The sequence below is a fragment of the Rhipicephalus sanguineus genome, chromosome 9 (assembly GCF_013339695.2).
Source record: "Rhipicephalus sanguineus isolate Rsan-2018 chromosome 9, BIME_Rsan_1.4, whole genome shotgun sequence".
Taxonomy (NCBI): Eukaryota; Metazoa; Arthropoda; class Arachnida; order Ixodida; family Ixodidae; genus Rhipicephalus; species Rhipicephalus sanguineus.
In genome coordinates, this window is record NC_051184.2 from 80,991,145 (window position 1) to 81,008,101 (window position 16,957).

A 16,957-nucleotide genomic window follows, 5' to 3' on the forward strand; every position below is an offset into this window, starting at 1 on the left:
AATCCCGCGGTCTGCTCACATGCTTCCTAGATGTTGCGAAGGCATACGACAGCGTTCCACATGACCTACTTAAAACGTACTTGTGGGCTGGTTGGTTGGTCATATTCACGATAAACGGCAGCGCACGCTGGGTTAAGACAGAAACACAAAACACGAAAAAAAGGACGACACAAGCGCTGAACTTCAACTGATCTTTATTGACCACCACAGTTGCTTAAATAGCATCTTGTTGCGCATGCGTGTAGCATCTGGCAGAGCAAATTCAATAGACAATCCCATGAGCAACAAAACCCAGAAGCCGCGATCAAATCACAAAGCAAAAGCGAAAGATTACAAAATAAAAAACCCGATAAAACCAACACCAAAAACCAAACCACATCACGTGTTAATACCTAAAAACTTCCGCTCTTTTGAAGATAGAGCAACCGATGGGCAGCTAATGCAGTCTTCCCTCCTTTCCAAAATTTCTGCCGCTTCTAAAATTTCACGTGCAATTTTGCCTTTTTCCCTACACACCACCCTCGTGTTGCCCAACATGGGTGCGCAGCCGCAGTCCCTGCAGTGAATGGCAAGGTGGCCTGCATCTTTCTTGGAGCAGTGATAACTGTGCTCTGTGAGCCTCGTGTTGAGGCATCTACCCGTTTGCCCAACGTACACCCTATCACACGTCAGCGGTATAGAATATACGACACCTTCGGTGCAGGTGACGTAAGGGTTCCTGTGCTTTATCGAGCATGCTTCCCTCTGTTTGCTCTGCGAATTGGCCTTTTTGCAAAGGGCTGACAGCCGCACAGGCGCAGAGAACAACACGTCCAAACCAACCTTTCGGCCAAGTTTCCGTAGGTTGTGTGACACAGTGTGGACATAGGGGATCACAAGAACCTTTTCTGGGCGGAAGCGAGCGTCGTTGCCACCAGAGGCTGCGGCGGAACCGCTCCTGGAGCCTTTAAGCAGTACTTCCGCCACTGATGCCAGAAGGGCCATCGGGTACCCTGACTCACGAAGGCGGTGGGTCTGGATGAGAAAACTTGTCTCACATCGGTGGATGCACGATTTAACTAGGGCATGATGAAAACATGACCGCGCAATTGCTCTTTTTACTAGCTTCGAATGGGACGAATGATATGGAAGAACTGGTTTGCTGCCTCTCGGTTCATAGCTCCAACACACATGATCGGCAGAGCAGTACAGACCAAGATCTAAAAATCTTATAAAATTATTCTTAGGTACCTCATGAGTGATCACCAAGGGCCTGAGGCATTCTGTAAACACTTCAATAGTGCTGCACATGGCATTGTCAAAACCTTCTTCGTCATAACATAACAGAACTAAAAAATCGTCAACGTACCTAAAAACACGGACAACCTTTTGATAGTCAAGGCGTTCTTTAAGTTTCTTGTCGCGTACAGCAAGGTACAGGTCACTCAGGATTGGGGCTATGCATGATCCTATACAAATTCCGTTTTTCTGTAGGTAAATGTCACCATTCCATTCTGCAAAGGTGGATTTGAGGTACATAGAAATTAATTCTAAAAATTGACTGCAATGGATCCCGGATTCGTTCTGAAACTTCGTAGCGCCGTGCCTGTCTAAGCATTCGCTGACACTTGTCATTAGATCATCATCATCAGCGTCAGCGCTTGTGTCGTCCTTTTTTTCGTGTTTTGTGTTTCTGTCTTAACCCAGCGTGCGCTGCCGTTTATCGTCACATGACCTAATGCTGCGGCGCATGACCGAGCTGGGCATGCCACAAGAATGGACAGACCTCTTACGTCGCCTCTATGCCGATAGCTCGGTGGTAGCACGCTTGGCAGATACGTCCTCTGAGCCAGTAAAGGTCACCAGAGGACTCAGGCAGGGGTGCCCACTCTCGCCCCTGCTATACATGCTGTATGCATCAGGCTTAGAAAGTGCCCTCATCCAATCAAACATTGGGTTCAAGATGAAATTCCTGTCAGAAGGACAGCCCGAAGTATGGACACTACCGGGGCTGGTGTTTGCAGATGATATTGTTCTCCTTGCGGAAGACCGACATCAGCTCCAGCAGTTGGTGACAATATCAGCTCACCATTTGGCAGGCTTAGGCCTTCGGTTCAACCCTCAGAAGTCGGCTGTTGTCCAATTTGCCGGAGAAGTGGATACAAACCTCCCGTTGGAACTTCCCAATGGAGACAAACTGCCATTCTCAACAGAATACCGGTATCTGGGTGTGACCATCGGCATGGGGGAAGGCCAGTTCTTGAGGCACGAGGATCGGTTGCGACAGACCTCCCAGCGCGCGAGCTGCATTCTGCGCCGGAGAAGCCTCTGGGGTTGCAACAAATATGTATTGGTGCGAGAGCTGTGGAAGTCGGTCCATGTCCCATGCCTGACCTTTGCGAATGCCATTATATGCCTGACAAGCAGGACCCGTCAGTGGCTGGAGCGAGGCCAAAGGGAGGTGGGCCGTTTGGCACTAGGCTGCCATGGAAGGGTCGCAGTGGAGGCCATTCAGGGGGACGTAGGCTGGTCAACGTTCGAGGCAAGGGAAGCCACAAGCAAGATCGCTTATGAAGGACGCCTACGCTTCATGAATGATCACCGGTGGGCCCGTCGCATGTTCCGCTACCTGCACTTCGTGGGGCTCAGAACGCAGTGGTTAAATAGAGTCTACTTTCTCCGACGCAAGTACGGAATGTTGGACTGCTCAACACTCGAGAACACGGAGCGCAAGTTTACCGCGGCAGTTCGGAAACGGATACGCGAAGAGGAGAGCGCACAATGGCAAATGTCGCTGCAGCAAAAGAGTACACTCCAGCTGTACCGAACATACAAAGAGGCCATTGCCCCGGAATCTTTGTACGATAACAGTGGTGGAAGTGGGCTACTGTTCGAGGCGCGCGCGGGAGCGCTTCGCACGCTGGCATATCGCAGCCGCTTTGACCCGAACATCGATTCAACTTTATGTAGAGCGTGTGGAGCAGAACAAGAGACAGTGGAGCACTTGGTACTGCAATGCCAAAAACTCTCACCCCGCCCGCCGGAGGCCACTACTCTCCCTCAGGCACTGGCCCTGACGGACAGGAATGCAAAAGCCGTTGCCACCACAAAGACAAGGCTCCAACAGTGGTGGAAGTGGTGCCAGAAGTGAACTCTTTCGTGCCTTCGTACTTTTTTTCTTTCTTTTTGTCGTTCTTTTTCTTTCATTTTTTTTCTTCATACCCAGGCTAGAACACACCATATGTGTCCACCCGCTACAAAGGGCAAAGCCACAAATCATCATCATCATCGAAGCCCGTGACGGCAACCAGGGAGTGCCAATGGGCTCGGGCCGTTCAAGAACAAGTACGGGAAGAAGAAAACGAAAAGTGGCGGAAGGCGATGTGTTCCAAGACAACATTGACGGAGTACCGCAAGCAAAAAATTGTTATAGAAAAGGAACGCATCTACGACACAAATGGGGGTAGCGGCCTTTTGTTTGAAGCGCGGGCTGGGGCACTGCGAACACTTGTGTACCGCCGTCGATTCGACGAAGCTACCGACGACACGAGGGCTTTATGCCGGGTGTGCGAGCAGGAAGAGGAAACCATCCCCCACCTTGTGCTACGCTGTACGTCTCTGTGCCCCCGCCAGCGAGAGGGCACTACTCTGCCCGAGGCACTGGGGTTTGCGCGCACGAGTGACACGGTGCTGCACGCAGGCGATGAAACGGCTGCTGCAGTGAACTATGCAGCAGTTCGCACCACCAAAGTAAGGCTGGTGCGGTGGTGGCGAGCGACGCAGCGGCAGTGAATTAGCCGTACAGACTTATTTACGGTGCTGTGAGTGTCTGTGTGTGTGTGTTTTTTTTTCTTTTTTTTTTTCGCTGGCTAGGGCAAATTAATCTTGCCCGCCCGATACAAAGGGAATAGCCCCAAGTCATCATCATCATCATCATTTTACCCAGGCGACGTGTAAATAAAAGAGTGTGTGGAGAGTACTCGTTGAGTGCGGACGTTTCTTCTCCTTCGGCGCATCGCGCCAAACAGCGTGTTCGGGCTGGCCGGCGTCCCCACCGGTCGCGTTGGTCACCGCCGGTCTTCGCCTGCCGCTGCGCCGGGAGTACCAGCCCGCAACATAGCACTCGTGTTTCCCGACGTATTGCCAGATGGCGTCCATATCTCACGCAGCGCCTCTTCTATCGTCTTTAGACGACATTTGCAGCGAAGCACGCAGATACGCGGCCAATTTTTACAAGCTAAGTTCTATATTTATTATTTACAGAAACAGAAATACAGCAATGGTTGACTTCAAAAAGAACAAGAAGTGATTGAGACGTCACCTTTGTAAACAAAACAAAGCGGATGTTCACCACGAGCCGCACCTCATAGCTGGATCTTGTTACGCTGGTCTGCGCGACGCACCTTTGATATTCACCGGCATGACGATTCACTCCACGCGGACGTTCGTTCTCCTCCGCAGTCGGTCATCACATGTCTTCTCGGCGACCCTGTTCAAAACTTGTCACTGTCATCTCTTGATACTTAACTCACAGCACTAGATCATCAAACAACGCCGACTAACTCCTCACTGACTGACTGCCCCCGCGCGCTTGCTGCGCTTGCATTGCCTGTATCGGCTCGCGCCTGGGTTCGGCAAGGTGCGTATGATTCGTCTGTGCGTAGCACAGCGAAAGCTAGGGAAAGGGCGAGATTCTCACCGATTCGTCTGCGGAATCAGACGGCGCCGCTCAGGGGCGTAGCCAAGGGGGGGGGGGGGGGAGGGTTCAACCCCCCCCCCGAAATTTTTTCAATTTTGCTTGCATATATATACATGCACACATACAAACGCACGCACGAACATACATAATGCATGGTTGAACCCCCCCCCCCGAAAAAAATTTCTGGCTACGCCCCTGGCCCCGTACATTATACCATTCTAGTCACATAAGAGGGGGGGCGCAAACCCTGCCACATACATTGACTTAGTAGGGTGGGGGTGGGCGCTGCGATGAACCTTTGCCCCCCCCCCCTGATGGGGAACCCTGCGCACGCCTATGATGATGGCATCTACTGTGTCACAGTCCTTGCAGATCAGGAGGTTGAATGCATCATCTGCTATACCTTTCAAGATATGCGCCACTTTTTCAGACCCCTCCATGCTGTCGTCCGCTTTGCGGCAACGGGCGATCGCGTCTTGTATGTAAGACAGGTAGGATTCCATCGATGTCTGAACACGCGACGCCAGCTCCTTTTTGGCCGCTATCTTTCTACTAGTCAATTTGCCAAACAGGGCACGCATCTTTTCTTTGCATGCATTCCAGCTGCCAATTTCTCCTTCGTGATTCTCGAACCACACTTTGGCCGGCATGTTCGCCAACATAAGAGTGTCGTCCCAGCGATAATTCTTGCTGGTGCGTTCGTACATCGGCAACCATTCTTCGATGTCGACATTGTCAGCCCCGCAGAACGTGCCCGGGTCTTTCAGCTGTGGAAGGACAACTGTCGTCGTTGCGGTTGCCGCTGCAGGGGCCGAACCTTCTTCTGCCATCGTGGGTTCAACCAAGTGTCGGCCGCTTCGGAGCTCCGTTATACCGTGTTGGTATCCCGCACTACCACCAAAATGTCACGGGAGTGAGAATATCCGCAATAAAGAAGGAAGGAATGAAATGTATTTACAGGATCGGATCTACACGGGGAGTCCTTCAGCCAAGATGGCGAAACGCCAACAACAAAAACGCCAGCGCTATTGTTCTTGTTCTTGTTCACCTGCAACTTTGGCTCACACCCACTGTGGGGGATTGGCCAAGACTTGAGTGGTTTTATAAATGTTATAATTCTTTAGAGGGGAGGTTACAGAATAGAAAAATTATAAATTTGATAGGAAATTTTGACACTTGATCAAATATGAAAAAATAAATAAATAACAATAATAAAATAACTCAATGCCCGAATTTTTAAAATATATACATGTGTTGACACAGAAGAATAATAATATAGATTATCTAGTTAACCGATTGGTTTCATTGAGGTAATCCCTCACAGCCACGCAAACCTTCGCATTGGAGAACCCAGAAATAGAGGCTCCATCGCCTCGATGGAGCATTCCTTCTTGTTCGTCACGGCTTGTAACAATATTTTGGTGAGCTTGAGTCCGAGAGAGTCCGGCTGAGAAAAATTTGAGTGAATCTGAGTCCGAGTGAGACCAGATGAAAAAAATTTTGTTGACTCTGAGTCCGAGTGAGCTCTAATTTTTGCAGACCTATGGTGATGACTGAGAAGGGGCGGCCGTAGATGTATGGGCGTTTCAGTGCCTGGGCGAACGCTCTCCTCGGGCCGTCGAGCGCGCGCTCCGCGTCCGCTCGCCGCTGCCGCGTGGTGGCGCTGTGCAAGTAGACTACGGGAAGCTGGCGCTCAACGGCCGCGCGTATCACGAAGCTCGCGAATTCGTGTTTGCATCCGAGTTTAATTGCATTTGTGCTTCTTGCAGGCCTTCACAGGTTCAGGGGGATGGAAAGAAACGCGAACATAGCGGCGCGCTGTTTTCATCACGCTCTGACCGTGGTGGCAATAAAAAGATGCTAGATGGTCTTTCATTGTGTCATGGTTGACGTCGGGTTCTCATCAATCATCGAGGCTATAACCACTTGAAAATAGATGCGAAACAGCAAAGAATGCAGATTCCGCATGTTCGCGTGTCTTTCCATCCCCGCTGTAATTATTCCGCAGGCAGACTGTCAGGCCCGTGCTGCCGGTTCGATATTTGCACTCGAGTTTGATAGTATTCGCGTTTTATTTTCTATTGCAGTCTATTGCAACCGCCCCAATGCCTTAGTATGTCATACTGTTGTGTTCCACTCCGCAAACGGAACTGAAAAAAATCACGATTGTCTTTTTTTCATTTCCCTTTATTGATACAGAAAGAAATCTCACAGGGTCCCTTATGCATTCATCTAAGACGACTGAAAGGCGAAAGCCAGCTTCTTTTCTTCTAGTCAATCTATTGAACATTTCCTGCCTCCCTCCGAGATATTTCTGCGCCTAACGCGGTTTTCTTACAGCCTCAAGGATCGGAGGCAGTGCAAGCTTTTTGCACATCAGCTGAGGCATGCACTGCCTCCGTGATCGGCTCATTTTGACCAAGCGAAGATGTAATACGCCGACGTCGGCGTTATGTGACGTCACGACGATGTCACAAAATGATCTGTGACGTCATATGATGACGTCATCACGTAATTATTTTTGCATCACTCGTGCTGACGCCGCCGACGGTCAATTTTCGCGTTTGATGAGGCATCTAAGGCTTTCGCCTTAATACACTGTTCGGCTGTCGCTCCATGAAAATCCAGCTGCCGCTGGTGTTCGGTAGAGGTGGCTTGCAGTAATTAGGCGGGATAATTGGTCTCCTAAGACATCTTCAAACTACACTAGAATATGCAGCCGTCGTTTACGACGCGAAGGTTTCATAGAATATAAGAAGCGGCGGCTTACGAAGGATGCAGTAGCGTCACTCTTCGCAGACTACCCTTCACGTTTGCAGCGCAAGGTAACAACTGAATCAAGCGTGGCAAGTATCCCTAAACGTCAGCGTGTTGCGTCCGAACAGTCAACGAATGCATGTAGTACCTATAGCAACGCTGCCTCGCGATCGCCGCCATGTGCATGCAGCGCTGACATTAGGTCTCGAAGCTGAAGAATCGGAGCCCATGGACACTACATGCGCTACCGGCGAAACAACCGACAATCATTATGTACATTGTCACTGGAAGCAGCTTAGTGACATTTCATGCTATTTAGCACATGAACTCATGGCTTGCGTATAGTGTGCTACCCCAGTAGACGGTAGCACGCATCGGGGAACTTCAAGCGCCCAAGCTTTCAGTATTAGCTCTTAGCAAATGCTGCTTTCGAAAATCGACTGTGAGACAGTCAAAAACCGCCAATTTTACGCGCATCACTGGCATGCGCGCGCTATCGGGCTAGCAGACGACGCGCGAGCGTCTCGATCGAATAGCCGCGAAAGACACATGCCTTCGAAATGGTTGCCCAGAGCGACAAGTGCTTCATGATTCCAGTGTACAAGTTTTCATTATACCTTAAACAACGCGAATACAGCCGGAAACTGAACCATACAGCAGCTTCAAATGCAGCCACGGCATTCGTTTCCGCGAGCGACGACGCGACGGCTAGTCTACTACGGTGGCGGCGCCCGGCGGCTAGAAGCCGCACTAACCCCGACGGTCGGTTCCCATTGCGCTCCGCTCCTTCGCCCAGGCACAGAAAAATAGAGGCGGCGCTGGCGAAACTTGTGTTCGGCGAAAACGATGGCAAGCCACTGCAGTTCTGTAACTGTGTAATTGCGCTCTGCCTTGCTCAGTGAACGCTTGCATAGGCGACCACGTGTTCAGTATTGTCTTGGCGTTGAATGAGCACTGCGCCGAGAACAATTCCATTGGCACCCGTATGGATTTCCGTGGCAGCAATAGGGATCAAAGTGGCGTAATATTGGTCCGGAAGTGAGCACAAACTGTAGTTGCTTAAATGTTGACTCACAATTTGGTGTCCACTGGAAAGGGAAATCCTTTTACAGGAATTCAGTTATTGATCTCTCCGCAAGCATGTTTAAATGTTAATGGTTTAGATAGTGTTTTAGGCGATATAAAAGCGCGTGTTTGCTTATGTCACCAGTGTCTCGTCTGGGTGTGCCGGCGTACAATGAATTAGAAGAGGGACAGCTCGTGCAAGCACCCTTCGTTCCTTCACCTCGCGCCTCCACTCTAATACCGCTGCGTGCCAGGTGTCGCGACTGGGACCTCGACTAACATCAGCTGCTTCACCTCCACCGTTGCCATTGGCGCGCATCGAGGCGCGCATCGAGGGCACCTTGATGCGCGCGACCCCCTTAAAGCGGAGAACACGCGCATCAAGGCACCCCGACTACCTCTGTTCTATGCTGTAAGCAAAAGTTAGCCAAGAGTGGGGTTTCTGCGGCTCATTACTCCTGAAACTCCCTCGCTCCTAAAATTACTACCTCATGTTTGAGTAAAAGGTGGTAAATGACATAGTTTTACCACCACCTCTGAGGAACGTAGTGAACGGATGTCACAATCCAATTTTACTACATGGGGAGTTTTCTGTCACGTGATTTTTAACAACAGTTTGATAGTTTATTACCATGTGACCTCAAGCAAGTCTAGGTGGTGTTGCCTCAAGCTACCTGCTTCGGCGGCTTTTGTCCGCCGATGAGCGCCACTCCTAGTTCCAGTAAAGGTATGCGAATACCACAAATGTTTGTTTGCTTGTTTGTTTCTCTTCAAAGCTAGTATGGCATTGTCGCACCTAGTGGTTGACCCTCAGCCTACGCACTTTCACTGGAACTAAGAGCTGCAGAAGCACAACGAGCGAGAGGAGCAGTCTCTGAACGAAAGGGCTTGCTTGAAGGAAGGAAACCTGCTGGAAAGCCGTATTGCACATTTTCGCATATCGTTGGCGTATGTTGTCTAGTGGCCTTGGAGACATATGCGAGTGTAAGAAGCTTGCGCTGTATATGTCAGCTTGCGCTGATGGCAAGTTCGACTCGCGCCGGCGTCCGGCTGCGCACAGCCGGCTGGATCTCACGTGTTTCTTCTATCATCGAGCAGCGGTGCGCGCACGAGCGCAAGACTCCGAGCCTGGACGCCGCGGATACCTCGCTTCCGTGCCGAATCGCGAAGGGCTACGAAGAACACTCCCAGTGGTAGCAAAATCAAGCTGGTTTGATGGTCCGTGGTTGCTTCTGGAGAGTGACCGGCTACAACTTCGAAGCGATAAGAAAAAGGCCTCGCTAACATCGGCAACGAGCGGGCCAGCGGTCGGTGTGAGTGGGTCACCGGAGCAGGTGAAACTACAGCGACCTAGAGTTACTGTATATGCTACCTATACCTCTACAGCGACCTAGAGTTACTGTATATGCTAATGCTACCTAAAGGCAGCATATACAGTAACTCTACAGCGACCAAGGCAGTTACGCCATCTATTGGTGTATCTGGGAATCGGAGCGTGACGACGCGGACCCTCATCCGAAGTCAGGCCCAGCCCTAGAGCAGCTAAGCCGTTAAAGGGACACTAAAGAGAAACAATGAATCAGTTTAAACTGATAAATTGTACACTGAGAACATTAATGTCGTTAATCTAGCCATCATAGATTTATTTATGTAGGAGAAAATGAAGTTCAAAGTTTAATTTCTAAATTTCGCGCCGAAATCTCCGCGCGTAACGTCACGGATTTCAAAGTGTACTTGTATTTTGGCGCCATTGGCCCAACGAAATTTCCTCAAACTTGGTATGTTAAGTTTATGGCCCCCTCAAAGGACAATGTACTTCATTTTTACCGATTAGGAACTACGTAGGCCTTAGTAGGCGTCGTCAAAATATGTGACGTCACGGCGATTGGTGCGGAAACTTCAAGATGGCGTCGCCACCCACATTTTCATTTTGCGTGTTTTCTCACTACGCGTCTTCTCGCCGCAAGTGTGGTGTTTTTTGGTATCGTTAAAGAGTAGTTTACTAATACGAGAAAAATCGTTTTGCTATTTAGTGTCCCTTTAAATACGCAGAGAATAAAAACAAAGCAGCCACCGGTAAAAACTGCCGCTTTTATTGCAGCGCTAAAAATCAAAGAGTGCGGCGAAGTTGGCGGCGCTGCTACCATCCAAAGAGGTACTCGAGCGCTCGTGACGTCACCGTTGTGTCTCGCCGTGGCGTGGGTATCTCCGGTAGCGTCACCTGGCGCCTGCTGGCCGAAGCTCGGTAGGCCTGCACCAGCGGCCGGGCCTCGATGCCGGACACATTCTCCTTGGACGAGGACGCCTGGTCCGGCTGATCGGGCGTCACGCAGGCCTTCACACCAACCATGGTGTGCGCGCCGAAAACCTTGCCGTTCTTGCTGAGCGCCTTCTTGGCCTGCAGCCGCGACTGGTAGCAGAGGTGCATCCAGTTGCCCTCAGAGCTCACCTGAACCATGAAACGCGAGGTAGAAAAAACTACAGCCTTGTTCGAGGCAAAAAAACGACTATGACAGCGGAGTTACCACAAGACTCATGGTACAGTAACCGTAGTCGTGTGTTAATGTTATTACGCCCAGCGTATTACATGGGGAAGACTCATGCTACAGTAACCGTAGTCGTGTGTTAATGTTATACCGCCCAGCGTATTACATGGGGAAGACTCATGCTACAGTAACCGTAGTCGTGTGTTAATGTTATTACGCCCAGCGTATTACATGGGGAAGACTCATGCTACAGTAACCGTAGTCGTGTGTTAATGTTATAACGCCCAGCGTATTACATGGGGAAGACTCATGCTACAGTAACCGTAGTCGTGTGTTAATGTTATAACGCCCAGCGTATTACATGGGGAAGACTCATGCTACAGTAACCGTAGTCGTATGTTAATGTTATAATGCCCAGCGTATTACATGGGGAAGACTCATGCTACAGTAACCGTAGTCGTGTGTTAATGTTATAACGCCCAGCGTATTACATGGGGAAGACTCATGCTACAGTAACCGTAGTCGTGTGTTAATGTTATTACGCCCAGTGTATTACATGGGGAAGACTCATGCTACAGTAACCGTAGTCGTATGTTAATGTTATAACGCCCAGCGTATTACATGGGGAAGACTCATGCTACAGTAACCGTAGTCGTATGTTAATGTTATAACGCCCAGCGTATTACATGGGGAAGACTCATGCTACAGTAACCGTAGTCGTGTGTTAATGTTATAACGCCCAGCGTATTACATGGGGAAGACTCATGCTACAGTAACCGTAGTCGTATGTTAATGTTATAACGCCCAGCGTATTACATGGGGAAGACTCATGCTACAGTAACCGTAGTCGTGTGTTAATGTTATAACGCCCAGCGTATTACATGGGGAAGCCTCATGCTACAGTAACCGTAGTCGTGTGTTAATGTTATAACGCCCAGCGTATTACATGGGGAAGACTCATGCTACAGTAACCGTAGTCGTATGTTAATGTTATAACGCCCAGCGTATTACATGGGGAAGACTCATGCTACAGTAACCGTAGTCGTGTGTTAATGTTATAACGCCCAGCGTATTACATGGGGAAGACTCATGCTACAGTAACCGTAGTCGTGTGTTAATGTTTTAACGCCCATGTGTTAATGTTTTAATGTTTTTACATGGGCTACGCAAAAGTTGGATGTCTTGAAGGGCCAGTAAACAACCCCGCGGTCCAAAATGTGCGGTTAACCGATAACTGCGCACTTGTACGATGTGAACATGCCGCAGCAGAAATTTTGTCAATAAGCGCTGTAACGGCTGGTTTCGGTTTCTCGCTCGGCCTTGCCACCGTTCTCGCCAGCGAAGAGGTGTAGGCATAGATTAGCCCGTTGTCGTGACTACGCCCACTTCGGCAACATGTCATCGTCGATTAAGTCATCGGCACGCAGCCAACGACCGAGCGGCGCGGTGAAGAAGCGCGGTAAATACGTGGCCGAAACTGCATTACCGAAGAGCCAAGACGCCGTTTCGTAGTGCAAAGGGCCAATCGGCGAAATCAGTGCTACGTAAAGTTGCCCATGGGAAATTTTACGTCACTTCGCGGACGACGAGGTCTGGACAGGAGCTGGAGAGGGGCGCAGGAATTGTGTTTCGAAACGGAAATCCGCGCGGCACGCAGCGATTTGATATTCATAAAATGTGATCGCCGCGGCTTTCTGCACGAGATGAAGAGCTTGTTTGGGAGATCTAAAACGAAGTTGGAGCCTGTTTACGGGCCCTTTAAAATGCTGGTTTTAAAATGCTTTCGGCCTTGCGATAAGTTCCCCATGCGCAAGGCCCAAAGTTATGTTTTTGATATAAAGAATAAAGTTTCAGCTGTCCGTAGCTCAACCCCCCTACTATATCACTTCCTATGCACTAATAAAGTTATGACTAAAATTACATCACTGAGAGGTTTATTAGCAATGCACGCAAGTGAACAGGCAGCTGTCAAAAGCATTCAGTCAGGCACAGCAAGCACGAGCTCATTTCATTGACAATACTGCTGAGGCACAGGCCACTACTCTACAATTTGCCTTCCGCAGAAAAAGTTGCCACCTTGGCAGCCTATGACGAAAAAACAACCATTTGGTCGTAGCAAAATTTGATGCGACAGATGTGGACACATTTGCGGCCGCGACGGCACAGGTCTATCGATGGCATGAGGGGCTCCACGAAGTAACTCATGACGGACGTTTGCTGCAGAACATAGTAGGCTCCAAGGCAATTCACAAGTTTTCCAGCGTGGCTAGGTGCGATAGCAGGTATACATGAAGCCACATAAGTGAGTCAGGGTGAAAAAGTTGGTACAGAACGGCTCCAGGTTGATGGAATTGCTGCTGCCAATAGTTTTCAGCAGGAAAGGAGCATGCAAGCTGGCGGCATTCCTTGGCATGTCTAGCAGCTTCAAACACAGGAGTTCTTTTCGAAGCATCAGGCTTATATGAAAGCATAGTCTCAAATTTAACCACTTGTGCCGCAGTACTGTAAGTGTTTACGCAGTGAAAGGGAGCACTTGATCCCAATTTGAATGATCACAGAAAACTTACATTGATAACCAAGAGAGAGTACAGTTGATGTGCCCTGTCATGCCATTAGTTCACAGACGGTACACAGCACTTCTTTCGGTGAACGATTTGGAATTTGTCATCTATTCCAATATTTAGAGCATTAGAAAGGAAAGCGCAGCCTCTATCGCTCGGGAAGGGCACTGTGGTGCAGAATGAAATGTTGTTACAGAAGCAATGCAAAGTTGCGTGAAGTGGCAGTCGGTACAGCAGCTGTTTCTGCAATCAAGTGGTTGAGCAGGGAAGGGGCTGTGACGGGGAGAGTTGTTTGGAATGTACTAATTTTTGGCATTGAGCACAGGGGTGTGTGAACTCTTGGACGTGATTACATATTTTGGGCCAATAAAATCAGCGACGTAGTAGAGCACAGGACTCGAAAAGGTTGGCATGTGCGCATTGTGTATCTGTGGGGAAAGCGTTGCATACAATATGACACAGAGGGCACAGCATTAGAAGTTACTTGCAACCGTTGGAGAGATAGCTGTGACGATAAGTACGCCCATCACTAATGCAAAAGTGGCTAAAGAGCACACGATAGTGATAAGGTGAAGGGATCAGAAAGAATGCTGATGAGAGCACTGACACAGGGACCTTGCGCTTCTCTGATGATATACTGCGTAGCGCAGGTGGTCTAAGTGTGGGGTCAACGGCAGATAAAGGAGCACTGTCAGCCGACACTGGTGTGCGAGGAAGGGCATCAGTGTGCGTATACCTGTAGCCGGACGGATATACTAGCATGTGGCTGTCGTACTCATGTAGCTAACAACCCAGCGTGTAAGTTGGCCAGACGAGTCCTCGAGGCGTAACAATAAAGAAAGGGCAGGGTGGTCCGTAACGACATCAAAAGGGGTGACCACACAATTGAGCCCGAATTTTCTGCAAGGGCTAAAATAATGGCTTAACACTCTTTCTATGTAACTGAGTAACTAGCCTTGGTCACAGTGCTGCTCCCATAGGTCGACGACGTATTCACTGAACCCCGACTGCCGTTAACCGAGTACAGTACAGAGTCCAATAACACTGGCATCGGTGTTAACATTGGCAAGGGCTGCGGGATCTCTGACGCACGTTGCTCATGGCACTATTTTTTCTTGTAGTCTTGTAAACAGCTATGTGTTAGCAAGGAAGAAATTATGGTAAGGATAGCGAAGTATGCTGATGTGCTCTTGCTTATATTTCTAGGACAACGCCGGCCATTTTGTAAAGATGAAACGAGACGTACGGGGAAGTGCACTCACTGAATTTCACATACTAGATATGAATGATAAGTGATGACACAGAGTGCACGTAGCACTATGTGTGCAGTCTTCTAGTGACGTGTTTCAGAATGTTACCATCATCATCATCCAATTGTGGGTTTCAACATTTGACCTAGGTCACTGTCCCAAACGCAGCTGAACCTGGAAGTGGAACGATGCACTGAGGCAGTTTGGGAATTGGTTAGGTTAGGTTTATGGGGTTTAACACCCCAAAGCGACTCAGCCTTCTGAGTCGCCGTGGTGGAGTGGTCTGGATAATTTTGACCACATGGGGTTCTTTAACATGCGCTGACATACACTAGTACGTGGGCCTCTAGTATTTCACCTCCATTGAAATGCTACCGCTGTGGGCAGGATCGAATCAGCATCTTTTGTGTTAACAGGCAAGCACTGTAACCACTAGGTCACCGCGGCAGCTGCGAGCTTGAGAATCGTGTGCTTTTAAATTTAGGATGGCACCAGGACATACACACAGGCAAAGAAGCAGTGTGCTGCAGCCAGCCTTCCCACATGCAAAAAAAGCTGCACATATTCACCCTAAACAACACAAACTTGCTTGTTGCCATCACTAATCTAGGAGTGAAACCATTTTCCGAGCACTCACCTTGTACTTGACGATGGTGCCATATTGGGAGAACTGCTGCAGAAAATACGAACTAGCGGATGGCGGAAACCTGCAAACATTTGGGCACACAGTCTGTTTTATAACATGCAAAAGAAAGTAAATGAACTTGGAAACATCTCAGCACTATATAGGTGCTTTTTTTAAACCTGCAGCCACTACAGTTCAAACTTGTACCCGTGAGTTCTGTGAAATTTGTAGAATGTAAACTGTATGAGAGCACTTGCTATACATATGTCAGATACAACAACTAAACTACATCATATCTAGCATTCTTTGAAAGGATCTATCCAGAAACTTCAGGAGTTTGCTTTCAAAACAATGAACGAACAAACCACATCATGACATACAGACACTGCGCCATCTACCCTCCAACTTGTTTATACAAAAGCACTTTGCAAATTTCATTAAAACTTGCAACACAGGTCTATAAAATGAGGTGCTTCCAAATGTATTCAACATGTTCTAAATAATACTGTATTCATCAGTGCTTCTGCTTTTGATGGGCTATCAGGCACCTACAAGTCACAGCCCGTGAAGGGCATAGAGGTTCAACAAAAATTTAGGTCTACCACATGAGCGTCAAGTATAGAGGATAAGTAGAACAGGAAATTATCGAGTATAATACCTCTTGTTAACACACCACTACTCGTCCCCTTGCCAAGGATAGCGCAGGCCCCGAATCAAGTGTACAAGCTGAAGTCATGCTGACATTAGATGAAAAGATGAAAGCAGAAATGAAATAGCAGTGCATTCTAATCAGTGCCAATTTCCTTGTAGTTTGTTCATTTGTTTGTCTGTTTGTCTTTCAGTCTACAATACCGAAAGCTAATGGCTTATTGATTATTTTTTGTGCATCTACTACACTAAGACTAGCTATCACAAAGATTGTAATGTGCCACTCGTTTCCTAGGCAATGCATCGAGGGGAAGCTTCATGCAAGCCAATACGTGCAGGCCCCCACAGGCACAGCCTGTGTTGCAGACACTCACCCAAAAACAGTGACCCACGTTTCTTCAGAGTGGCCTGGCGACTGCGTCAGGTCCCTGTGCAAAAAAAAAATGTGAGAAACCTCAGCTTGCACAAACAGGAAACCAGCAATACAAGTTGCAGATAGCATTGTTGCCAACATTGTGAATCTTCCACAACACAGATTGGTGAAACTGCGAAGACATTCCTATGGCACAGTAGATGAAACACTGTATAATGAGTGCTCTGTTCTCATCCCAGCATAGCTGCAAATGGCAAGAAAGCCAAGTTTAATGCGGAAGAAGCAGTACGTACAATAGTAGGACACTTGTCTTAGCATGAGGCGCAAGCACTGATCGCGAGCTGTTGGCGATGAGACCTTGCTTGTTGTGCCGGTTTTCTGCCTGCTACCAGACACCGATAAACAGGCTCCCAAGGTAAGTTTCACATAAGTATTGCCTGCATGTGGAGGTAAATCATTTTGCGCAGTGAAAGGTAAAGCTAGTTTAAAATTTAACTGTGCTGGCCCTACTGTG

The 16,957-nt window shown here is 48.7% G+C and overlaps 2 protein-coding genes across 2 annotated transcripts in view; one reads left to right on the plus strand and one right to left on the minus strand.

The window, feature by feature from the left end:
• Window positions 1-1,717: 1,717 nt before the first annotated feature.
• Window positions 1,718-8,779, plus strand: LOC119405669 (uncharacterized). Its single transcript, XM_037672512.1, has 2 exons — window positions 1,718-2,858; window positions 8,646-8,779. The coding sequence occupies exons 1-2, from the start codon at window positions 1,718-1,720 to the stop codon at window positions 8,777-8,779; spliced, it is 1,275 nt and encodes a 424-aa protein (XP_037528440.1).
• A 1,792-nt stretch (window positions 8,780-10,571) lies between these two features.
• LOC119405911 (FGFR1 oncogene partner 2 homolog) overlaps window positions 10,572-16,957 on the minus strand; it is a 31,464-nt gene continuing 25,078 nt past the window's right edge. Inside the window, exons 6-8 of the mRNA XM_037672735.1 lie at window positions 16,445-16,498; window positions 15,435-15,504; window positions 10,572-10,949 (exon numbers count right to left, since the gene is read on the minus strand). Of these exons, the coding sequence (XP_037528663.1) occupies window positions 10,641-10,949; window positions 15,435-15,504; window positions 16,445-16,498 (433 nt within the window). The 3' untranslated portion in view covers window positions 10,572-10,640. The remainder of the gene's footprint in view (window positions 10,950-15,434; window positions 15,505-16,444; window positions 16,499-16,957) is intronic.

Coding starts and splice junctions, on each gene's coding strand:
- LOC119405669 (XM_037672512.1), top strand. CDS start 1,718: ATGCTGCGGCGCATGACCGAGCTGGGCATGCCACAAGAATGGACAGAC. Junction 2,859..8,645: donor GTACGATAACAGTGGTGGAA/GTGGGCTACTGT, acceptor TTATGTCACCAG/TGTCTCGTCTGGGTGTGCCG.